The 25,868-nt window shown below is 36.7% G+C and overlaps 1 protein-coding gene and 1 pseudogene across 1 annotated transcript; one reads left to right on the plus strand and one right to left on the minus strand.

Annotated features, from left to right (window-relative positions):
• Positions 1 to 884: 884 nt before the first annotated feature.
• LOC137740387 (disease resistance protein At4g27190-like) lies at positions 885 to 25,659 on the minus strand. The gene is made up of 7 exons (XM_088699536.1): positions 25,165 to 25,659; positions 16,362 to 16,459; positions 8,096 to 8,177; positions 5,298 to 7,977; positions 3,056 to 3,625; positions 2,045 to 2,875; positions 885 to 1,855 (listed from the first exon to the last, which is right to left on the minus strand). The coding sequence occupies exons 4-7, from the start codon at positions 7,938 to 7,940 to the stop codon at positions 1,826 to 1,828; spliced, it is 4,074 nt and encodes a 1,357-aa protein (XP_088555662.1). The 5' UTR covers positions 7,941 to 7,977; positions 8,096 to 8,177; positions 16,362 to 16,459; positions 25,165 to 25,659; the 3' UTR covers positions 885 to 1,825.
• Positions 19,146 to 19,862, plus strand: LOC148694518 (secreted RxLR effector protein 161 pseudogene; annotated as a pseudogene).
• Positions 25,660 to 25,868: the final 209 nt, after the last annotated feature.

Raw genomic sequence — 25,868 nt, forward strand, 5'->3', positions numbered from 1 at the left:
TTTTCTGGAACTTGGGCACCAACACTTTTGACTTCAGGATGGGCCCCATGTCCCCGACTATCCTAGATATGGCGCAAGTCTTCGGGCTTAGTAAGGATTCTACTGAGGTAGTATATGGCTTTTTCCTTCCTTCCTTCATTGTTTTGGGCCAGCAAGCTTCCAATTGACCTCTTCGAGGAAGAAATATAAAGCAGCACCTACGGTAACAAGTGTTCTTGTCTGCTCAAAGTAAATTACAAGTCGGTGCCTGGAGAAGTCCCACAAGGTCCAAATCATTTCTTCCCAAAACATCACCTACGGTAACAAGTGTTCTTGTCTGCTCAATGATCTTATTGTTTTTTTATGCTCAATATCCACCTCATTTCTGTACCCCAAGTCCAATGTGAGATAACTTGCATAAGAATCTTTTTCTTCAAGCTCTCAAAATTACTCCCCTCCATTGTAGAAAGATGGACGTGGTCGAGTTTTGACAAGGAGAAGTTGCACCTGTGAATTTTGGTTCTTTATCGAAACAGATTTTTTTTTTTTTCCTCTCTTTTTTTTTTTTTTTTTTTTTTGAAGGAGGTAATGGAGATTGTACGGTCAGACAAATTGATCAAGGTATGGATGACAAGGATGAGCAGGCAAGAAAGCGGCTATCAACATTGAAACATGAGTGGGGTGTATTTTTGTGGGATCACAGAGAAACTTGGATTAATCAACACAACCACAACAAACACTTATTATCTCATGCTCTCTATTTTATAGCAAAGTTTTAGCTAAAACTATTTAAAAAAAAAAAAAAAATCATTTTAGGAGTTCTCTTAAAAAATTGTACTCCAACCAATGGAATCTAGCCTTCTTTCCAAATGAAAAAGAAAAATATACACATGACACACATCCAGTCAGAAGATGCGATTCGATTGATTCAATTTTAGTAAAGAATAAGAAGCACTCTCTAGTACAAAGCAGTTTCAGTAGACAAGTGCATAAAAGCACCAGTTCAAATGCATTAATGTTTACAGAAATCACACTAGCATTATTTCCCAAACACCAATACCGAAAATGTAGTGAACAGAGCTCCAAATATAAATCACACTTTTACCACGAAACATTAACAAGTCAACACAAGTGTAACATGACTCGGAATATGTATCAGTGCCTACCCAAATCACACAAGTTTCTGGGATAGTTTTTCCGTTGATGCCATAGCTTGCAGGCTTATATCAAACAAGATGAAATCGGCCTCGGATACGAAGCTGGGCACAGACCGTTGAGGGGTGAACAGAGAATAGTCACAGCAAGTAACACCCAACTAGCAACCACAATAACGCTAAAGCCAATATAGCCTGCATCTTCAGGATCTCCAATGCCCCTGATTCAACCACCACAGTAACGCCAAAGCCAAAAAGGTCCAAGCAATCATATAACCAAGGCTAGAACTGGCCTCTAGCCCACAGAAATCACATAACCAAGGCTTCTTCCTTGAGGAGGAAGCTTTGCCAGCTTAAATCCAATATGGCGGTCACTGACAATAAGAGTGGTGCCCATCTTGTTCTTGGAATTATGACTAACAGTCATAGCACGACATCAAGTAGCATAGTTGTCTCTATCCAAAAAATTTGGACATACCAATGTGATTTCTGGGGAATGTGTTGTGTGGTCCAATAGATCAGAGAGCCTTCTAGTCTGCTCCCCAGGATGATATTTCTTCCTTTAAAAGGAAAAACAAAAGAAAGAAGAATATAACACACAAACAAGCAATCACACACACCCGGAAAAACTTAACATGCCAGCCAAAAAATGAGGATTCCTCTTTGGTAGAGAGTGTTGCAATTGTAACATCTCAATTTGTATCTGCAATCATCAGCTGGTCCTGTAAAAATATATATTTAGTTGACGATTACAAACAACCACACAAACTGTTCAATAAGAAATCTGACTGAAGAACTACGAATAAGATGAATAAATCTGACTTTTAATTTTAACGGTTCAAGGTTCAGAAAAAGAAGAAAAATTGGAGAGTGAAATTAATAGATGCTTAATTAGTGAATGAAGAACTTACGGTTTGATCACGATCATTCTCCTTTGAATCACTTAGCTTCAGTACATCATCAGTTTCCTCTGCTATTTGTTGTCTTTCTGGTCTTGGATCACTTTGGAGTAACCCATCAGGAGAAATCTTTAACTTGATCAGCTGGCAGTCCTCGACAATCAAAGTGGGTAAGGATGGGACTTTGAAAATGCAATTTCCCGTGCAAAATCCTTGCAGACTTGGTAGACCAGAAAGTTGCAAATATATCAAGCAATTGAAAGTAATCTCATTTTCTGAATCATTTTCGTTGCTCGCCACTATTTCTACCATTCTTTCACAGGACTTAACTACCAAATTCTTGAGGTGCTGCAGATTCTTAGCCACAGAATAAGGTATTAAGTATTGTAGTCCGTGACAATCAAATATGGTCAAAGTGGTTAGATTCCGAAAGGATATCAAAGTTGAAGCTAGATTCTCTAATCTGCCACATTTTTCTAGGCATAGAAATTCCACGTTTGGAAAAACAGGGCCCCCTGGTTGGGAGTTCTCCTTTCCTAGATGTATCAGCTCCGGCATATTGCCGAGCCACAAACCCTTTACACGTGGGAGGGTCTTAACTTCATGTATTTCCCCGCTACTACTTCCTTGGTGGTTGTGGACAATTAATTCTTTCCAAGGAGCAGAGAACACATGGAGGTCTTCAATATTCTGTAAATTCTCAAAGAAATCATCCGACTTGGGATGTGAAGTAGCAAAACCAATTCCTTTTAGTTTTCTCAACAACTCTGCCGGGAGTCGACCATACAAAATCTTTGTGTTCTCGTCCAAAACCAAGTGTTCCAAGTTGAGGAATGACTTATCCTGGAATATAATCAACGGTAAGAGCATGCTTTAAAATATTTTGGAAAAACTGGACACCACATAATAACTTTAATATTAAAAACATAATAACTGTATTTACTTGATGGTGTATGTTTAACTAGTATGTAAAAATCACATAAAATTTTAAATAGCAAGAGAATTGTGTACAAGTATGGATACCTTCTCCATTAAAAAGAAAGGTTGTTTCGTTGGCCTTGGGTGGCCCAACTCAAGTTTGTCTTGATATGTTGAAAATTCGGCAAACAAATTCTCCACACCACCACATTTCGTGAACTTTAAGATGTTGAGTGATGGCCAATTAGAAACATGCAGTCCTGGATAGAAACTCCCAAGTTGGGGCAGGTTATGAAATTCCATAAATGTTACTTTAGGGAACTCGAACTCCTCATGTGTCGTTTCTGGTCCTTCTTTCCTCGCGACAATTTCCTCCAGTAAATCACAATTCTTAACCTTCAACATCTTTAGCTGCTTAAGATCTTTGGCCACCGAGGCGGGAAAAACATTTTTCAAACTATCACATGAGTCTATGTCAACGAAGTGTAGATTTGGGCACTCAAAACCATTCACCCGAGTGGTAGATGATGTGTCATATACCATTTGTAGTGCCTGACATTTGGATATTGTGAGATGTTTGAGTTGTTCGAGACATTTAGCCATGGAACTCGAAAACAAAAATCTTAAACTATCACATTGATGCACAGCTAAGTCTGTTAAGTTGGGTATCAAAACCTGCATAGCACAGAGCAAAATTCATGTTTATTATAGGAAATTGTAGTTTACATTGTTGTTAGTCATATATGTTCCAAATGTGTGAATATAAAGTAAAAGGTCATATATAAAAAATGTAACCTACCAGGCTATTAGACAGCTGTATATCTTTGTACATTCATTAACTAGCAAAAAAACTATATCAATTTTATAGGGCCAAAGTTATGTCAATTTTATTCCAAATTTAAACTAGTTATTTTTTGATCAAATAAAAAACTATTTTATTTAAATTGATGCCAAAAACATATTATTGTGAATATTTTTAATGGTAAATGATGAATTATTCCGATGATCGAGTTCAAATTTTTTGCACTCAAAATAAGTGCGACTCATCTTTGACATGTTTCATTAGTTGACACCGGTCCATAATCTAAACCCTAAAATAACCCTGTCCTCCCAGTAAAATTAAATAAAAATAAAAACAAAAGTAAGAAAAAAGAAGCCGCCCATCCTCCTCTCTGTCTCACTTCCCCAAACTAAACAGCAGCAATATCAATTGCCTCTCCTTCACACTTTAAATCCATAAATCAAACCCAAAAGCCTCGCACTTCAATTTAATTGCTCCTACAAACAATAGGGGACGACCAAATCTGGGAATATTGGCTGTCAGATTTGTGAATATAAGCGTCTCCCCTGACGCACCATCGACCATCTCCTATTGCAAATCCTTGGGTCCTTGCCGTTCACCGTGCAGCCCACCGAGAATCAGGTTCCGAGAATCTACTTCACCGTTCCCGCGAGCTCCTTCGGCCATGGATCTGTTCCTCATAACCTTGGCTATCTCGATGATGTCATCAAGGGAGATGCTGCCGCTGTGCTTGAAGAGGTGGGGGTCCGTGAGGAAGGAGGGTGCGGTGATTGGTGGCGTTAGGAATGAAGGGGAATGGGAGAGGTACCCACTACGCTGGCTGGGCTACGATCTGATTGTTATGTTTTTATTTTATTTGGAGTTATCGCCGTTAGGTTTGTTGAGTGAATGGACAGATTTTCAAATTTTAAAAAGGTCACAGAGCGTCTACATACATAAATAAGTGCAGAATATTTGAACTCATTAGTTGAATGCTCTGGGAATAAAACATCTTAATATCAAAACCTAGAGAAAAACTTGTGTAAAGCTTGATTTGACCATGCTGAATGATATTACACCGGCATTCCTTACTTGCCATGTGTTAAACCAAAATAATAAAAGACTCTCATTAAGGAAGGGGAACGGGAGAGCCGGAGAGTTTGGATGAGTGAATGAGAGAGGTACCCACTACGCTGGGCTACGCTCTGATTTTTTGTATTTTTTTCTTTACTTTATTTGGAGTTTACTCCCTTAAGTTTGGATGAGTGAATGGACAGATATCAAAATTTTAAAAAAATCACAGAGCGGCCATATGCATAAATGGGTGCAGAAGTTTTGAACTTGTCAGAAAATACCTAAAAAAAAAAATCTTAATATCAAAACCTAATAACATAATATATTATTTAAATGGTTTTTGCTTATGGAAAAAAAAAAATGTTAAGCATTTGTATCTTTTTTCTTATTGAAAGAAAAAAAAAAAGAATTATATGTCGAAATTCGAAGAAGAAGGCAATTTGGAGAAAGAATCATGCAACCATTTTGCTAGAAAAGTAACTAAGAAAGTACCTCCCCATTATTGAAGAGTCTCGGTGGTCCACCAATTTCATCCTCCGTAACGATTTCGTCGGCTTCTGTAGCAATCGTTAGTTGCTTGTTTTTGGAAGAGAAACCAATAAGCTTTGGTAGATTCCGAAGTGTCAAAGATTTTAACTTTGGGAAAGGCTCGCCTATGAGTTGCCCATAACATACACTTTCCAAACTCACAAGGTCTTCAAGAGCTAGAGATTCCAGGTTGGAGAAGGCATTATGAGAATAACTCAATTTGACGTAGTTAAACACATACTTAACTTCGTCGTTGTTTTGGACATGGAGCTGCTTCAGCTGATTAATAGCTTCACTGTCAAATAGATAGGAAATGATATTCTCAATCTCCATCCCATCCAAGTACAATTGCTCACATTTCTTTACCAACGACTTTATACCTCGGTCGAACTGATTTCCACTTGTAAGCTTGAGTTTTAGCATGTTCGAGGAGGTTCCATAGATGTCAGGACATTCCCAACAATCACCGATAAGTATAGTGTATCTTTCTAACTTATCAGAGAACAAGTTGGTTGGAAGAAGGTTAGCATCTGGAATGTGTACGTCCAATGCGGATAGATGAGATAAGTGCTTCAGCTCTGAAACGCTAGCATTACTTCTTCTGCCATCGACCAAACCTTCACCCTCCCATTGCTTGAAGCTTTTTATACCCATCCTCAAGTCTTCTAGTCTTGTCAAGCTTGATATAACACCAGGTGAGATCAGAACAAGTTCAGAGCAACCGGTCAAATCCAATAATTGTAGCCGAGTCAATTGCCTTATTTCTTTGGGCAACTCTTTAATCTTGGACTTTAGGAGGCTAAGAATTTTCAAGTGTGTTAGCTGTCCAACAAGAGTTATGTCTACCAACTCACACCGATCTAAACACAATGTGTGGAGATGCTTTAGGGATTGAAGAGATGGAGGTAGTGACGGAATATGGAATTCGGTTACATCCAACACTTTGAGTTCTTTCATCCCTTCGAAAAATTTGCTTGGGATTTCCTTGGAGTCACCAATATCATTCTCCAAGACCAACAATTTTAATTCTGGGCATTCCCAAGGTACTTCAGGAAGTCTGGGGATCTTGCAACATTTTAAGGACATCCTTGTGCATTTTTTAAGGAAATCCTCAGTTGGCCATTCTTTCACCTCCTCTCGATATGCTATTGAAAAGGCCTTTTGATCATCAGATGCAATCCAGACAGCAACATCTCGTACAAGCTCATGCATTCTAACAGTACTATGGTAGTAACTATCCAGCAATAGGCAAGAATTTTTTAGTTTTGCAGCCAGTGCATGCAATGAATTCCGTGCATCTTCCACTGTATCAACATTTTTTATCAAACCCAAACCCATACTATACTTGAACAAGTCACTGAGAGAAATACTACAGCTCCCCCCTGCAATAACTCCACATAGCAAGAATAATGGCCTAAGCTCATCACCCTTCAACCGATTGTAACTCCACTCTATAGCAAATTTTGCTTTTTCTGCTGGTCCGTCCTTGTCAAAGCTTTTGAAGCGCCTCAAGGCATCTTTCCATACCTCTAAACGACTATCTTCTCTTGAAGCCCTTGCAACTGTAACAACTGAAACCGGCAAACCTCCACATCTTCTTGCTAGTTGGGTTGCTACTTTCCGTATACGGTCGTCTTTAACCACGTCACCTGCCATCTTCTCAAACAACCTCCAAGTTTCTTCTTCACTTAAAAGGCCAAGTTGGAAACACTTTTGCATGCCCATCCCAGAGAGAACTGTTTGATCTCTAGAGGTTAACAATAAATTACAAGTCGGCACGCCAACAAGTCCCACAGCCTCCAAGTCAATTATTCCCAAAACATCATCTAAAATTATAAGAGTCTTCCTATCTTTTATCGTGGCCCATAGGAGATTCGCCCTTGTTCCCATTTTCAGAGATTCATCAACGTCCCTATCAAACTTTTCAGCAATTTCTTTTTGAATTTCTTCGTTGTCTTTTTTTTCTTTGACATTTAGTATTATAACCACATCATCAAATAACTTCTCTTTCACAGCTTCTCTGTAAACCTCTTTGGCAAGTGTTGTCTTCCCAACGCCCCCTAATCCGTACACACCAATCTTGTTGATATCAGGTTTTTTCAGTTCCGTAATGATATCCTTCACCATTGAAGTCCTTGATTCAAAGGCCACGTACTCGTCGGAGGCTATGGCAGATATGTCTTCTAAGGCAGCATTGTAAAAAATAGTGGGAAACTTGTTTTTATTTTCATGTTCTTCAATCTTTCTCACCAATTTAGTTGATTTTCTGCTGAGCTGATGATAGGATATCAGGTTAGGACATATATAGAGACACTTTGTCTTTGCACGGCCTTCATCATCCAATAATGCTTCTGCCTTCCGAGTGATATTGTCCGCATCTGTCTGCCATTTCAGGACATCATCGTGCACTTTTTGATCAACTTTTCTTCCGACTTCATCAACTTCATGCTTCATCCTTTGTTTGACAAGATCAAAATTCTCCAATTTACTCTTTAGATCTTCAAGGTTGCTTTTGTAGAAAATGACATAACTCACTTGCCGTCCAAGTGGTCTAACTGTGTAGTCAATTATTGTAGGAATAATTGCAGTGAGTATCTTCATCGCCATGGCACCTTCAACTTACCAATTCGTCTGCTTCTCCGATCTGTTGAATATATACGAATCCAAAATAAATAAAAAATTCAAGATACGAGAAAGGAATCCTTTATTTTCAAAGCAGATGAAATTAAAAAAAAAAAAAAAAATCAAACAATAGGTCATACCTTAGCTCATGATCAAGGCTACGCTTGAAGAAAAACAGAGCAGTATGCAAATCTTTTGGTTTTCTTTTGCTTTTGGAGAAATCTGCATAGTAAAAGCAAAAAGAAGATTATACCACACTTGCAAAGTAGAAGTCGAGACCATGAACAAGTTTTCACATACAATTATTATACTAAAAAAACTTGCTTGGTACGGAATTTAGGTAACTGTTTTCAAATTTTTAAAAACTATGAAAAACATATATAATCTGCTTTGAATTTCACTGAGGCATTTTAACAAACACCATATCTGCACGCTTAAAGCCGGTGCATGAGGCAGAGAACGAAATGTAGAACGAGTTGCTCGTTGAAGACCACCAATTGAAGTTTGTACCACAGAGCTACTGATCTAGATGGTACGATGGAGTTGACCCCCGATTCTCAGGAGCTGAGCGAGTTAACTCTGCCAAGGCTCCACGAGTTCCAGAGGCTCATGACGAGCTCTAGTTTACGAAAGAAATCTGAGGCCATCAACTGCGAAATCCAGGCAGTCATGAGCTCGAGCAACGCGAGGTTAAGAACAGAGACAACCTCGCTCTGAAAGGTCGAGCAGAGCTAGGATGCTGCCGAGTGTCTGATAATGGCAGCCATGGTGATTGATCCTAGACGAAGGGAGATGGAGGAAAAAGGGTGAAAAAGTTGCAGGGAGGAAGAAAGGGTGTTTAAAAGTTCCAGAGACTTACGAAGGAAATTTCACCCAGAAGAAAAATCACGAAGGAGGTTGAAATTATTTGGGGAAATTTGGGCTTCTATATTGCCGTGAATTCCATGACGGAGAAGTCCGACGACGACGACGGAGTGCTGCCATGGCTTCCACGATAAAGAATATGAGGATTTTGGGGCAGGGTCGTCAACAGAGAAAGGTTGGAGGAGAAGTGGGTGGCACCGATGGAGGAGACGAGGTTACCGGAAGCGTTGGAGAGGACAAGGTTTCTGGCGCTGAAACCATGGCAGAAAGCGAGGAGTGAGGCTGGAAGAGGGAGGCGTTGAGGAAGAAAGGAGATGTTTGGATGTGATGTTAATATTGTGTTTGGTTACACGTTTATAAATTAAAAATTGTAACAGATGTTTTGTTCTCATTGGGCCACTTCATGTTGTTAATATTTTGGATACTGACTATTTAGTACCCAACTATTGTCCCAGAATGAGAGCAGCGGATAATTAAAGAAGGGAACATTGCAGTAATCAGCCTCAAGTAGACCAAAGGTACAAGAGAAGACATTGCCAAATGAAAAAATTAATCGAGGTGTCTTTAATGTATAAAGTGGCGCGCAGATAATCGAAAAGTTTTTATGTTTTTCTCTTCAAATGTTGTCAAGAAATGAACTTTAAGCAATTGTCGGTTAGGGAGAAGAAAATGAAAACATAAGAAGGAAAAGAAGAGGACAACTGATCATTATTCAGGAGACGACAAGTTCGACGAACAGAGGTGCGGAAGAGCAAGAAATGCTCAAGCTTTTCTCAACTTGGTTTTCTTCATTTTATTAAGCATTTAGTGACAACTTCAGTTGTGTTTCGAAATTAATTTTTCTTTTTTCCCTAGAGTTATGAGGTAGCCTAATCCTTAGTGCTTCCACTACTACAAAATAGGGCTTTCATGACACTTGATAAAGTTTTTAATGACATTCTTTTATTAAAAATGTTATTAAAATAATAACATGACGCAATTTAAAAAAAAAGAAAAAAGAAAAAAAGACGTGAGTGAAAAAACAAACGTGATGTTTATCGTTTTCACCCAATGTGAATTCCCCACTTTCTCAATGATCTCCCCCAACTACCCGGTTTGGTTGTTCTTTCAAATCTCTTTTTCACTCCCTCAAACCCTAAAAGCTCAGTGCTCTTCTACTTTTTTCAAATCTCATTTTCACCCAGTATCTTGTCTTCCTTTCAATCCTATTCATCAATTTGACAATCTTCGTGAAATGATAAAAAACTAAATTAGCATATTGTGAAATTATTCCATCCCATTATTGTCAAACCAACAACCATCAATTCTTTTTTTTTTATTTTTATTTTTTTATAGTTTATTTGATTTTTTTACTTTGCGTTTATCTGCCAGCAGTTTTCGCCCTTTAAAGGTATGCGCTTGAACTTTTGCAAACCCTATGTGTACACACACACAGATATATATATATATATATATATATATATATATATATATCAACGTATATGCATTTTTGTGGTTGGATTATTAGATTATTATTAGATAGGTTTTGCTGCAGTGCTTGGAATTTGCATTTATTGGTATCTCCACTTCTGTAGGTTGTTATATTTCTTTCATATTTTTTATATTTCTTTGAAATTTTTTTATTTGATTTGATTTGTGCGTCTTTTAAAATTTGTCAAATGTAAATTTCAACTTTGTTTATTTTAATGTGCTATTTGTGTGCTATATTAACTTTAGTTAGATTGTAAATTTCAGTTTTGATTTCATTTCGTTTACACATTTGTCAAATATATTTAAAAGATTTTTGAAACAGGGTTGCAATTTGGCTGCACAGAGGGACACTAATAGATTCTTTTTTCTTGACATGATTATGAACTGCCTCGGCCAGAAATCAGGTAAAAATTGGTCTTAGTTTACCGGCTCAGCCCGGTTAACCCTTATTTACTAATTAATTTTCCACCCAATGCAATCCCCGAAATGTTCTTATCGATTTAGATGTCCTGAGTAGCTAAAAGTTAGTTAATGATCCTCATATAAAAGACTAGTAGAGAAAGAAAAGGTGGTAAAAAAAAGATGCGGGTTGGGGCAGTATAGTGTGTGGGGGAGAGGGCAGTATAGTGTGAAGTGGAGAGAGAGAGAGAGTTAACGAGTGTTTAGTAGAAATTAATTTATAAAAGAGTTAATGATCGGACCAGCCAATGGACAGAGAACATGTTACGCTGATCGCTTTGAAAGGACCTTGAAGACAATTTGGGTACCAAGCAAATAACTATGACCGTGGTAAGTAATTTATGTCATAGCTTCTTTGTTCCATTTAATTGTGGATTAAACATTCTTCTTAAATAACTATACTTTTGACTGAGCATCCTTTTTTGTTCCAACTTCTTTCTGACCTAATGAGTAGCCTATTTGATTGTATTTAACTCTATATATCATTCAACTATAAGTTTTTTTCGACTTTGACATTTTTATGGGTCAATGTTGATAATTTATACAACATGGTTTATGTTCCTAACATTATTGAAAACTACGTTTTCAGAATATTGTCTTAATCGCTAATTATTTTCAATTAATATATGTGTATAAAATGGTAGGGGTTATATTTCAATGAGTTCAAGAACTTGGACATGCACTACCAGCAATTGGGGATGCTGATAAAGGATACCTGCTTCTGCAATAAAGTCATCATTAGCAAATATAAACTTTGAAAATTAATATTGAATTATGTATGATTGAAATTTGTATTTTTTTTTTGTCGTCACACATTCTCTTTGATTGTGATTTGTTGTAGTTCAAAGAAAAAGCTACATACACTCAACAGGAAATTGATGCATCGAGAATAGAGTGGGTTGAGTATGTTGATGACTTCAACTGTGACAGCCCGTCCCGAATTTTTCATACCGTTGGGGTGAAATGACGGTTTTGCCCCTATTATGGTTGTTTCGTTATGTGGTTGTTTTTGGGTGTTGCTTGGCTGGTTTTGGACCACACACACACCACACTCACTCACCCTCTCTCCTTGCCCTGTCCCGAGCCCTCTCTCTCTCCTATTCCTATTCTTCTTGTACGGACACACCCAAAAACCTTTGAAACCTTCACAGATCGAGGAAACAAATTACATATTCGTGCTCGTGAGGTCCTTAGAAGTTCAACCACACCCATTTCAGGTAAGGATACCTTCGTTTTCACGTCGAACTCGGGATACCCCAATTTGGTCATTGTTCATGCACACGTTAATTCTTGTGTTTTTGGGAATTTCAAGCTTGTAAGAAGCTTGGTGAGGTCCTTAGGAGGCTCGGGGTGGTTCGTTTGAAGGTTTTGGACATCGGGATCGTGAGTTACAAGTTTGGCCGGAGTTGGTGGTGTTTTCCTGGTGAGATTCCGTGGGTTTTAGTGCTTGAAAGTGGTATGGATTTGTTCCTCTTGTTGTAAGCTTCATTTTGGTACCAATTTTGTGAAATTTGGTTGAAAAACGAAGAAGATACAAGGTTTTAAAATTTTCCCAGTTTTCCGGCGCCGGAGTTTGGCCGGAGAAGATGACAGAATATTCCGTCAGTTTGGACAGAATATTCCTAATGGCGTTAACGACATCAGTTAGATTTAACGGAATATTCCTGACGGCGTTAACTGACGCCGTCAGTGTGCCAGGCACGTGCCTGCGCGTGGGCCGGCGCGTGCGACGTCAGAAAAATTTTCTAAAAATATGGGGATGTTCCTGAGGTTGAGTAGATCACGTTGGTGTATTCATACACCCCATTTGAGCATTGTATGAGAAGTTATTTCGTGAGGTTGGTTATGTGCTTTAAAATTAACGTTTTTATAGTTGTTTCGCATGTAGGTGAGACCTATCCCGAGGACGAGCGCAGTCACTCGAGGCAAGGGGGTTACGACCCTTCTACATACCAGTGAGTGGGCTTTTGGTTTTCCGTATATACCTATATACTTATGTTTTTCCCAGAAAATGAATTGAAACGTTTATACGTTTATATGCCATGCATATTGTTGCCGTTTGTTTATGCATTATTAGTATACATATATCTATTGTATGTTAGTGCTGCGGACGCACAGGTAAGTGCTAGGTAAGTTATGGTTATATTCATGTTTAGTAGTGATTTGAGATGCATAGAGAGCTCATAACCTGCACCCCCGGTGTTAGTGTTCCCGCCCAGAGTTGGGCACAGTCCTTCACGTGATGTTCACCTCTCGCACCGCACGCTCATCTTGGATCCAAGTTAGGTGCACAGTCCTGTCGTACAGACCACTTTAGGTGGTTCCGACTCGTAGGTGACCCGCGATTATTCGCCCAGCCTTCACGTGATCGTGCACTTGAGCGTACTCATTATACACCCAGTCCTGTCGTACAGACCACTTTAGGTGGTTCCGACTCGTGTGCAGGTATAGTTAGTGAGATGGAGATTTTAGCTCTATATTCAGCCGTACAGGTCACGTTAGGTGACTCCGACTGCCAGATTACATGACATTGTTTTGGCGTTACCTGAGTACTTGCATTTTATCTCGAGACATTTGGCATGACATATTTCTGAGCATGACTTATATGTATATATTTATTATACTTTCTGGGAAGTATACAGGTTTTACGGCGAGGGGTTAGAACCTTGTTTATGAAATGGTTTTTGAAAAGCTTTGTTTTTGCCCACTCACACTTTCTGTTTTGCGCCCCTCCAGGTTCTAGTTGGCTAGCACTTTTGGTGGCTCCCCAAAGGGTTTTCCCGGCATATCTGACAGATTATCACCAGTGTAGGACCACCTTTGGGTGTGTGTATATAGTATCGTTTCTCCTGGACTGCATTAGGTCTTCGTGCTCTGAACTTTGTTTCCACACTTACGCTTGCACATGTATGTTCTTACCTTGTGTATAGCTGGTTTTTATTTATTCGTACTTTTATTATTATTTAGTAGCTTCCGCACTGTGCACATGGTTACGTCACTTCCTCGTGACGGCCAGCATGTCCTGATCTCGGTCGGGGTGTGTCATCAACCCAATAGATAAAACACTAGACTAGCTAGTTTGTGAAATTTTAAATTAAGTGAACTTATAGTTTCTAGCTAGTTTGTGAAATTTTAAATTAAGTGAACTTATAGTTTTATTTTAGTAGGAAAACTCTACACATTTTATTAAATGTGTTGATTGTGAGATTGTCTTTTGTAATACCTTGGTGATGGATAAATTACAAAATTATGAAGCAATACTAGTTTATTTGAGGTAAGTATCTTGCTTTCTAGATGAATTATGTAGATCTTGTTTTCAAATTAAAAATACATTGTATATGTGATCAAAGTACAATTTAAAAAAGAATTGGAATTAAAAAGGGGAAAAGTAGGGAGTGGGAGAGAAGAAGTGTAGGAGTAAAACTATGGTGACTTGTAGTGAGGGAAAAAAAACTTGTTTGTGTGAATTACTTTAATGCCTATATTTTTTTTCTAATCTAATCTCAATTATGTATAAAAGGGTATAATAGTAATTTTATTAATTTTTGGTTGACAAACAAGGTTATATTAATATGCAGTTTAGAGACATATATAATGAAAAGTAATGATTTTGTGTTTGGTAGTAATGATTTTGCAATGTATAAGATAGCGGCAGTGTTGGTGGACATGGTGGTTGTAGCAAGAATTTGAAGTGCAAATAACAATTCTTAAATCAAAATAACATTTTCCAAATGAAATTAAATTTTTGAACAATTTAATTTTTAGAATACAAATAATAATTTTCAAACAATATTATACAACGAAAAAAAGTACATACCAGAGCTCCTAATCGAAAAGTTTATAACTCTTTTCGTTTTGTTTATGCTTTCTTTTCGAGGCAACTCCATAGCAAAAGCAAAAGGAATGTTATATTATTTCGAGATCATCAATGTACGTACGATTTACAAGTCCATCGCAATTTTCCAAGGGGTGTGATATTCACACACCTCATTTTACTTCTCACATATTTTTCTAATTTTTGACCGTGAGATCGGATAAATTGAAGAAGATCAACGGACATAAATTAACAAATGGTGTGTGAAAAGCCACACACCCCCTTTCCAAATAGTTCTTGGAGTGCAGAGAAATATTAATTAAATTATATAGAGAGTCATGTGAAAAGGGTACAATAAATGTCTATAAAAGGAGAATTCATTCTTCTGGACAAACAGTTCAACGTGAAATCTATTTCTCTTCCTCCCTTTGAAGTGCTATTTCTTCTTTGACATTATCACATCTAAACTACAAATAAATAGAACCCTCTTTGTCAACCAAAAGAGGGTGAAAAGATTATTTAATCATCTATCACAAGAAAAAAGATAAGGGTAGTAACGTAATTTCACAAGATTATTTAGTCTAATGATATTAGAGTTTGGCCACTTAGGGCTGGTTTAGGATTGTGGTACTTTAAAAAAAAAGTAGCTTACTAAAAAATCTGGAACATCAAATGTGTTCCGTTAAATTAAAAAAAAAAAAAAAAAGTTTTTAAAAAATGTTGTCAATGGCAGTAGAAAAACATAGAAAAATACAAGCAGGGTCTACCATGCTTTTAAAAAACAAGTGTTTTTTTTTTTTCAAATCATAGATGCTCATTTGATGAAATTTTCAAATGGCATGTATATCCCTACATATTTTACAAAATTACAATCATTGCCCTAGTTATTCTATGTGACAATTATTATATTACGTTAAATCCCATATCCATTGTAGTCATTTAACATATTCACAGTAATTTATATAAAAGTTTACCAAACACTCAAACACTAATTTTTTGTTAAAAGCACTTTTACAAAAAAAAAAAATTTATTAAACACTCAACAACTTTATTTTATAATGGTTCATTCTCACAGCACATCAAAATCAGTTTTTTCTTTTTAAAAAGCACAACAATACTAAACTAGCCCTTAGTACTACGATCTATTGATATTCTTCTTCACTTGGAAGTGAGAGGTGGTTTAATTCTCGAAGACAAATTTGAACTCCATTATTGCTGGCCTATTAAAAGACTAGCTCGCGCCCTCCATTATAGATAATATCGTTTGTTAAAAAAAAAAATATATATATATATATATATAGGAGTTTGATTCTGTAATTTGTTGACACTACACGGACGAGTGGTGTACATCTGGAGCACATATTGTTGTACTCTTCTTTCAGCTATACCGAACAACAGAACACAGGAAAAGAAAAATAGAAGAAAAGAGAATGGAAAAAGGGTAGAGGGACCGAAGAAGGGAAAGAAAAAAAGCCAAATTGCAAAAAAATTGATTGCCTTCTTCATACAGGAGTAGGGTTTTCCTTTTTCCTTACAGGAATATTGCACAGACCCAGCAATATCTTTTAGAAAATGATGATGAATATTTTCAAGAACTTTCAATCAGATTTCGCAGAGAGAAGAGAGCAGCATGAGAAGGAAGGAGAGCAGAGGAATATTTCTAATCAAATTACCAAGTATCCAACAGAACACTTCCCATGAATATTATACAGAAAATCTAAAGACGCGCCAACCCTTGAATTAACAGTTTGAGAAGTAATACACAGAATGAAGTCAAAGAAGGAAACGGAAGGACATACCTTATTTTCTTCTTAAGCTCAAACAAGTAAGAACAGGCTGCAATTATACAATTAAGAACGGAGGAGGCATGCGTAACTCTTTATTTTCTTCTAACAAGCTGCAATTAAAATCAGAGAAAACATAAAAACGAAGGTGTGAAAAGAATTATAGAGTAGGAATACAGAAAATCTGAAGGTGTCAGTAACCTTTCATGTTGTTGGAATAAAAGTTGAAAACATTGTTGGGAATTATATATTATAATATGAAATTTTAATATATAATTTTAATAATTGAATGAAAAATAGTGTTAATCATATTTCTTAGACATGCTATGTTGTTTAGGTGCATTCCCTTGATAAGTGATGTATACTTATAGATGAAAAGTTACATCACTTTAATAAATAGAAATTGGATTTTATATAAACCCATGGAACCATTGGTATTGCACAATAGAAAATTAGAGTTAATTTTTACTCTAGAGAAATAGGGTTTCCCCACTTTGTTTCTCTCATTCTTTGTTTGTCTTCCGAGTCGTGTCTTGAGAATATGAAATATATAAAGTTCGCTAGAGTTCGAAGATTGAAGTGCTTCGACTTCGGATTATAGATTGTTGAATACTGGGAAATGAACGCCTACTGAACTACAAGCACAAGAGTAAGGGCGGGAATTCTATCTTTAGGACATTGCATTTATGCAAGCCTCAATCTCCAAGTTTATCAGTTTTTCAAACTTTCTCTCTAGTTGTTTAAGTTAATCTCATGTATAATTGATGTTGGGAATTTGATTATTATCATTGGAATTATATTGTTATTTTTTCATATTTTCTAATATTGCTCCAACAATCTAAAGACAGAAGTTTATCTATAGAATTATTAGAAAATGTGAAAATGTGGCTGCAAGATGTATATGCAGTTTACGGGAAGCAAAAGGTAAGGTAAGCATTAGTCTTTACTTGATTTGTGCCTTTTGCATAGTATGATATATAAAGTTTGGCAATTATTAAGCAACAAGTCAGTACCTTCTGGTAAAGGAAAACTGAGAGACAAACAAAAATGGCATGTCTGTTTAATACTTTTGTTTCATATGCACAATCATGGTTGCAACTCTGGAGAAAACTATGTTGTCATTTTCTTATTTTCATCTCTGTGAGTTCTCTGATTTTACTCTGCCTTATAACTGTTGACTTTATATAGATTTCCTATTATTCCGGGATCCCTTTAATCTTAGGTTTCCGTACCCTGAACTTTCAGACATCGTTTCAAACCCTTCTGTCTCTGACAAATTGTCCCTCAGTTCCTAACCTTCCCCTACGAGTCCTTGGATGCGTGGCCTTTGTCCACGTGCACTCTTCCCAACGGCAAAACAAACTAAGACCTCAAGCTCTTCATTGTATTTTTATGGGGTATGCTACTACTCAAAAGGGTTATTGTTGCTATCACCCTCCAACCAAGAAATTGTTTATCACTTCCGATGTCACTTTCCATGAGAATGAGATGTATTTTGGTTCCTCTAAGTCCTTACTTCAAGGGTAGTTTCAAGGCGATGAAGTTCGGACGTTTAATTATGGAACCGAGGAAGAAGCCACTACACAAAAACCCACTGCTGAGCAGCAAGCTATTGCATAGTAGCTCATTGTCGAGGAAGAGACAACTGCACAGCAGCCCATTGTCGAACAGCAGGCCACTGCACAGCCGCCTGTCAACGAGTTGCAGGCCACGGTGCGATAACTTACTACCGAGCCTGAGAGGGAGGAAGACACGATTCCCTTAGAGCAAATCGGAGCACAGTCTTCCCTTAGAGAAAATCGGAGCACAGTCCGAGGTGATTGATGATGGTAATCAATGGCAGTTGGAACCCACGATTTTGGACGAAATAATACATGCAGACTCACCTCTCAGTGATTCTCATAACCAATTGTCTGCTACGCTAGATGGACCATGACTCTATAGTCTCCTGGAACGGAGTAACCAAGGTATTCCTAAACCCACTTACGAGGCAAACCTTAAGTGTAAAACTAAATATTCAGTGAATGAATCAACCCAGAACCCGAGAGTGAGGTACCCATTAAACAACTATGTGTCTACCTATTACCTGTCTGAATCAAATAAGTCATTTGTGAATCAATTGTTTACTGTATATATTCCTAACAGTGTGCAGGATGCCCTAGCGGATCCTAGATGGAAAGAAGTAATGAATGAGGAACTAAGGTCGCTGAAGAAGGATACTACATGGGAACTGTCGGACTTGCCAAAAGGCAAGAAACTTGTGGGATGTAAATGGGTATATACAGTGAAGTACAAGGCAGAGGGAACAGTTGATTGGTTTAAAGCGAGATTAGTGGCAAAGGGATACACTCATAAATATGGCATAGACTACACGAACACCTTCGCGCCAGTAGCTAAGATCAATACCGTTCGATTTCTATTATCTCTGGCATCAAACCTAGATTGACCGCTGCAACAGTTTGATGTAAAAAATGGGTTCTTACATGGAGACCTAACCAAAGAATTTTATATGGACCTTCCACCAAGATGTACCGAAACAGACATGTGAAAGGGAAAGGTATGTAGGCTTAAAAAATCATTATATGGGTTGAAGCAGTCACCAAGGGCGTGGTTCAGTAGGTTCACTAAATCAATGAAGGTGTTTGGGTATAGACAAAGCAATTGGGATCATACTTTAATCTTAAAGCGCAAGAATGAGAAGATTACGACACTCATTGTATATGTGGACGACATGATGGTTACTAGAAATCATCTGGTTGAGCAATCGGAACTAAGGAAGTATTTGTCACAGAGTTCAAAATGAAGGACCTTGGGTCTCTGAAATATTTCCTCGGGATTGAGGTATCGAGAAGCAAGTCTGGGATATGTTTGTCCCAAAGAAAATATATTATTGATTTGTTGAAAGAGATCGGGATGTCAGCATGCAAGCCGGTCACTACTCCGTTGGCTGAAGGGATGAAGTTGAGTTTAGATCCGAATCAAGTACCGGTAGACAAAGGAAGATATCAGAGGTTGGTGGGAAGATTAATGTACTTGGCCCATACAAGACCGGATATTGCCCATACTTTGAGCGTGGTTAGTCAGTTTATGCATGATCCCGGTGAACAACATATGCAAGCGGTTATGAGGATATTGTGCTACTTTAAAGGAAGTCCAACAAAGGGACTTTTGTTTAGAAAGAACGCGCATTTTAGAATTGCAGGATATACTGATGCTGATTGGGTAGGTTCAATAGATGATCGACGTTTAACATCTGGATATTTTACCTTTGTGGGTGGTAATCTAGTGACGTGGAGAAGTAAGAAACAAAATGTTGTAGCACGGTCTAGTGCAAAGGCTGAATATAGAAGTATGGCTCTTGGCATTTGTGAACTTTTGTGGCTTAAGTTCCTATTACAAGATTTAGGGGTTAGACATAATCAGCCAATGAAGCTATTCTGTGACAACAAAGCTGCACGAGATATTGCTCATAATCTGGTACAACATGATAGGACTAAGCATGTGGAAGTTGACTGATTCTTCATTAAAGAAAAGCTAGAAGGTAAAGTAATTGAAGTTCCTCCAATCAGGACCGAGGACCAAGTGGCAGACATACTCACTAAGCTCTAGTGAGAAATTCTCAAAGTTTTTGGACAAGTTGGGCATGTATGACATATATGCATCAACTTGAGGGGGAGTGTTGACTTTGTATAGATTTCCTATTATTCCGGGATCCCTTTAATCATGGGTTTCCTAGTTTAGGAGATATTGTCTTGTAATTATTCTTTCTTGTTTACAGTAGGATTGTATATGATTATATATATCTCTGAATGAGAAGAATAAAAACACACGTTCAAAGCATTCTATTCTATAATGAGATATATACTTGTAGACGAAAGTACTTGTATGTTTTGATAGAAGTGATAATATATAATGCATGAGGAGAATGTCCATGGAAATTGTTTAGTGGTTCTTGACTTTACCTTGGCTAACTTATTAACCCTGCTGATGTCTGTGTTTGACAATGAAAGGGTATACTGTTTCGATCTGGCACCACCACGATTTTAAATTTGATTGTGTAAGTATAAGCAGATACATGTATATATAGGCTAAAACCAAATGTGGGTACCGTCTAAATGGATTTCTCCATTTGTGGTGGCAAATCCAAATCTTGTTTGATTGATCTAAGTATGCACTTGGATTATATCTTGCATGAATCTAGACTATTGAAGTGTGATTTTGAGATATATGTATTTCTTTGAAAATATGTGGCTGCTTCCATCTTCATGTTTACTTGAATTATAAATATACAGAAAGGATAAGGCAAGTTTGGTCTTTGATATGTGAAGAAATTACAGAAAGGAACAGATAAGTATGCTTGTGGGCACTACACATATAAGTATGCATGTCCCCTTTCTGGGTAGGTTTGCCTTTAAGGCGCTTATTTGATAGGATTTGCCTACGGATGCGAGTTTGGTGTTTAACTTTTACGGAACACAATTTCATGAAAAGGCATTCGATGCTTTTAACCAACACAATCAGGTATGATTGGTGAGGTTTGGTAGTGGACCGAAACCATATGTGGTTCTCCATTTGCATATGCAACATGTTTTAGATAAGCATGAGCATTGCATTCACATAAATACTTAGAGTTTGTGCAGGAGTATTTGAGAAGAACATGGTGCTTGCATTTGTCAAGGTTGATGATCATGATAAAGGCAGTGTAAACAAATGGGCATGATGGCTTGGAGGTTTTTAATGTATTTCCTCTATCACCAGATGGTGTTCGAGGTTGTTAAAAGGATGCACCACTTGGCATCATTTGAATGAGAAGGCATTAGAACGTGGTGCCATAAACCACAGAGATGTAACTTTGTAGTGCCAATAATGATTATGGCCTAATACTTCTTTCAAGACAAGTTATTTCATGACAACTACAGGTAATTTTGTAAAACATGTGGGATATATTTGCCATTTGAAAAGTTCATTAAATGAGCATTAATTATTATGTTTTGAAAAAGAAAAAAAAACACTTTTTTTAGAAACATGGTAGACTCTGCTTCTGCTTTTCAATGCTTTTCTACTTTTATTGACAGTATTTATTTTTAAAAAGCACTTTTTTTTTGTTTAATCAAACACATTTAATATTCCATCTTTTTTAATAAGCTTTTTTTATTTTTTATTTTAAAGCACCACATTTAATAATGTTATGGACATTGAAAATTCATTTGGGTTTGAAATTAGTCACGGATTTCAAGGTTCATTGGGCCCAGACCCTAATGGAGCCCATGGATTAGAGAAATTTTTAGTTGTGACGGAAATGCGGATGATACACCACGTGTTTCTATGCAGATGGTGGAAAATTTTAATTTTAAGTTATTAGCCTTTTAACACACATAACCCACCATTTATATAAGGACACATGGTGTAACACCTCGTGTGACGGTCACACTGAAAAATCTCTCCATGAATTGAAGTTGTGAGACAACTTAAATCCATGAAGTCCAAAAGAGTCTCTTAGCCGGTTATAGAGGAGGAGAGATTGTCAAGTGTGTTGCTAAAGCATCTCAAAAGAGCGCAAATGAGCTCTCTAAATAATCTCCTAACTAAAATTTAAGAAGAATTTTAAAAAGGAAAATTTGTTTTCATTTAACTTTTGTATATGGACATGCATATCTCTTCAGAAACCTACTTGTTTCTGTGTAGACCCTAAATCTGTGACATTCATGAAATTTAAATCCCAACAATGATTAGCTATAATTGTTTTCACCTAGTTCGCTTCCACCTCGCAACATGTATAAACATCTCTCTTTCTATTGTTTTAATTCTTTATATTTTATTTAGCTTCAATTGGTTTTAAATACTAAAAGTTGCAATCAGCGTTGGAGAGATAAAGGGGTGAATGACGTTGAAATCAACGTTGTGCTTGACGAACACATTTCTTTGTATAAAAACCTTGGTGTTCAATTTGGGTGTACAAGAAATTAAGATTATATTAACGAGTATAGTAATTCCTGTATAGTAATTTAACATATGAGTGTAAGTTTTATTGTACATTAAATAAAATTGATTAGAGAGAACCTCATTCTCTTAAATCTTACTACCATGGCCGGACTTACAACTTAATTAGCTAGCAACCAAATCACTTGTAAGATAATCCTACTCTTCACATCAAGTGAATTAGCTCAAACCTATATTTTTGTAACATATGAAGAACTTGTTCAACCATCCAAAGGAGATCAAGGGAAGGAGTTTTCAAGGTGCCATTCAAGGAGAAGATAAAGGCCCTTCCTCAAGGGTGATACATTTTATCAAAACAAAAGTAGTGCTTCAAGAGATTGAATCCAAATCTCTATCTCTTCTCTTTAAGGTTAACTTGCGAGCTTGGCCATCAACCTGCCTTTTATTGGCGAATCCGACAAGCATGACTACCACCAATGTAAAGCATGCTACCCCAAAAGAAAAAACCTTATGAAGCAATGATGTGGGAACTTGAGCAAGGATTCAGGAGAGGGGAGTTCGGCAATTTGTGAGAACTCAAAGAACTCTGATTTGAAACGGCAAGGATTCGCTCATTTTATTGTATTTTATTTCTCTGAAGTTGTAAAATTATGAAAATGCCCCTAGAAGTGCTTAGTGGAATTTCTACATGGAAATTTGAGCTCGTTTCATATTTTGTCTCATTTCTTGCCATATTTGTAAAGTATCAATACGAATGTGTAAACGTAAGCTGAACGGAATATGGAGTTAAAATGAAGATTTCACGAAACGTTATAGTCATGTGGTAATTTACCACTCTAAGATATTTTTTCTGTTCACGTTTATTTGCGTACCAATGGCACTGGTAAGTCATGCCCCCGAATTTCACTATTCAAGTTCCATATTTGAAAACTTGTAAATTTTTTTTGCTAATTTTTTAATTTTAGTTGACTAGTTACAAAGTTTGATTTTTCGTAATTAGTCAGTCAAAATTCAAGACCTTTTGGGGTCACTTCTAGGATTTTATGATAGAGTTTGATCCCACGAGTGCGTAGGCAAAAACCGTTTGCGAATCAGAGTTATAACGAAGAAAAAATTAATAAACAAAGTTGGGGGAATTTTTAGCTTTTGACAGGTTCTATTTGGGGAAGACCCTAGAAAGCTGGAGCCCTTTCCCCATTTCGAAACCGGTTGCATGAGTTGACCCATTTACCTGGTCTGCAGGGCGAATTGACCAGGTTTCCTGGAGAATTTTCCAACGCCATTTCTGGCATTTTCCGACAGTTTCGGCCGCGGTCACCACTTGGAAATGAACCCCCTCCCTACCACGATCACAAAGCACACCTTGGATTCTCTGTTTGGTCTCTATTGGTGTCCACTTGGATATTGACCGTCGTTCCATTTTGTGAAAGGTGCCAATCCGATCATTGGATTGTCATAAATTTTAAATATACTAGCCTTCATGCACGCGTTCACGTTCGTGCATAAGACATTTTTTGAATCACAGCGTATTACGCGCGACTTACACGTTTTAAATAAATTTAGCGTAAATTGACAAAAAGAAAGTCAAATATTTGAAGTAAATGAATAATCTTATATTATGTTAAAAGAAAGCCCTCATAAACCAATTAAATGTATTTAGCGTAAATTGAATCACGGCGTGTTACGCGCGACTTACACGTTTTAAATGTATTTAGGGTAAATTGACAAAAAGAAAGTCAAATATTTGAAGTAAATGAATAATCTTAGATTATGTTAAAAGAAAGCTCTCATAAACCAATGAAAGCAGCATAATTCACATAATAAAATCAATCTCTATATAATTTACATTAAGAATAGAGAAAATAATATTTAATAAACAATTGATTGAATCACATTATTGCTAACCCATTGTGAGGCTAAGCTCACCCCCTTCTCCCTTAGATTAGATAATATTGTTTGTTAAAAAAAAAAAAAAACAAGCATTTGACAACTAATTTAATCATATTATTATCCACATGCGAAAGACCCTTTTTATAACCATCATTACACGCCTCTCTAAGGTGTTTTGAACGTGTTTAAAATAGAGAAAATAATATTTAATAAACAACTGATTGAATCATATTATTGCTAGCCCATTATGAGGCTAAGGCCAACCCCTCCTCTTTAGTGTACATAATATTGTTTGTTAAAAAAAATCATTTGACAACTAATTTAATCACATTATATTATTCATGAAAGACCTTTTTTTTTATAACCAGCATTACACGCATCTTAAAATGTTTTGAACGTGTTTAAAAATAGAGAAATTGAAACACATTATTACTAGCCTATTATGAGGCACTAATTTAAAAAAAAAAGGCACAAAAAAAATATAATTATTAAAAAAATACTATTAAAATGATGAAAATGCCCCTGCCTTATTTGATGTATTATTTTGGGATGCCTTTGTAGTTTTTTGTCTTGGGGGCATTTTTGTCCAAATTCTTTTTGTTGAAGCTTGGTGACACCAAAATACTATTCACCTTTTCCATTATCTTTATATATAAAAGATTATTGTTGATGTTATATGTAACTTGTAGAAACTTACGTTTGTGAACCTGAAGTTCGTAGACTTTAGATTAAAGATTTTAGGGTTTAGAACTGTAGGGGCGGCACTTTGACCGAGGATTGACTTTTTTTATTAGCGTTCCCTATACCATCCTAATATTTCATAGACAATGTGTACAACTCAGATTTGACAGTTGTTGGACTTGAATCTCAACTTAACTAGTAAAGCAATAATTCGGATTAAACAAAACTGACAAATCTGCTCAAACAACTAAAAACCCATAAAGAGTAGAGGAATGTAATAAAAACAAGAAAAAATCGAAACACGTACCTTTTACCTTATCTTTCCAGATTCCTTTGCCTACAGAGCATCGGAGCACAATCGGTCTAGTAAATGAAGTTGAACATAGAGTATGTAATGGCTTTTTTTTTTTTTTTTTATTGGGATTTATTTTTTCCTTTGCAAGCAAAACGGATTTATAGGGAGTTGAAATTGGCAGAAAATGAAATCAAGAGACACAGGAAAACAAAGAAATTGACACGACGTAATATTTTTTTGTTCTTTTGGTTTTCGAATTTGATTTTTCACTTTTAGAAGTAAAGCAAAAGAGGTTGCTGCAATAAAGAAACTAAACCACACAACTGTGTTTACTAGAAGATGGAGCAAACAATGAAAAGGGCTATGGGAAGAAGAACTCCGTTAGCAGAAGAAGATGAGATAATGAATGCATGAGAGAGACAATGTAGTACGATAGAGAATGCCCAACGTAGTATGCAATTAAAAAAGACTGAAGTGAGGACTTATTCTAGCATTTGGTTCATCGGTGGAATTGTGAAAAAGACTAATGTGAGGACTTATTCTGGCATATGGTTCCTCGATGCAATTGTAAAAAAGATTAAAGAGAGGACTTATTCTGGCATTTGGTTCCTCAACGCAATTGTTGAAAAGAATAGACTAAATTGGATTATTCTTCGGGGTGATAGGATAATTAGAAGATAGTCCCGTGGTAAAAAGATTCAGATTTAAACCTTGTG

The sequence above is a fragment of the Pyrus communis genome, chromosome 9 (assembly GCF_041283825.1).
Source record: "Pyrus communis isolate YQ-2024b chromosome 9, ASM4128382v1, whole genome shotgun sequence".
Classification (NCBI taxonomy): Eukaryota; Viridiplantae; Streptophyta; class Magnoliopsida; order Rosales; family Rosaceae; genus Pyrus; species Pyrus communis.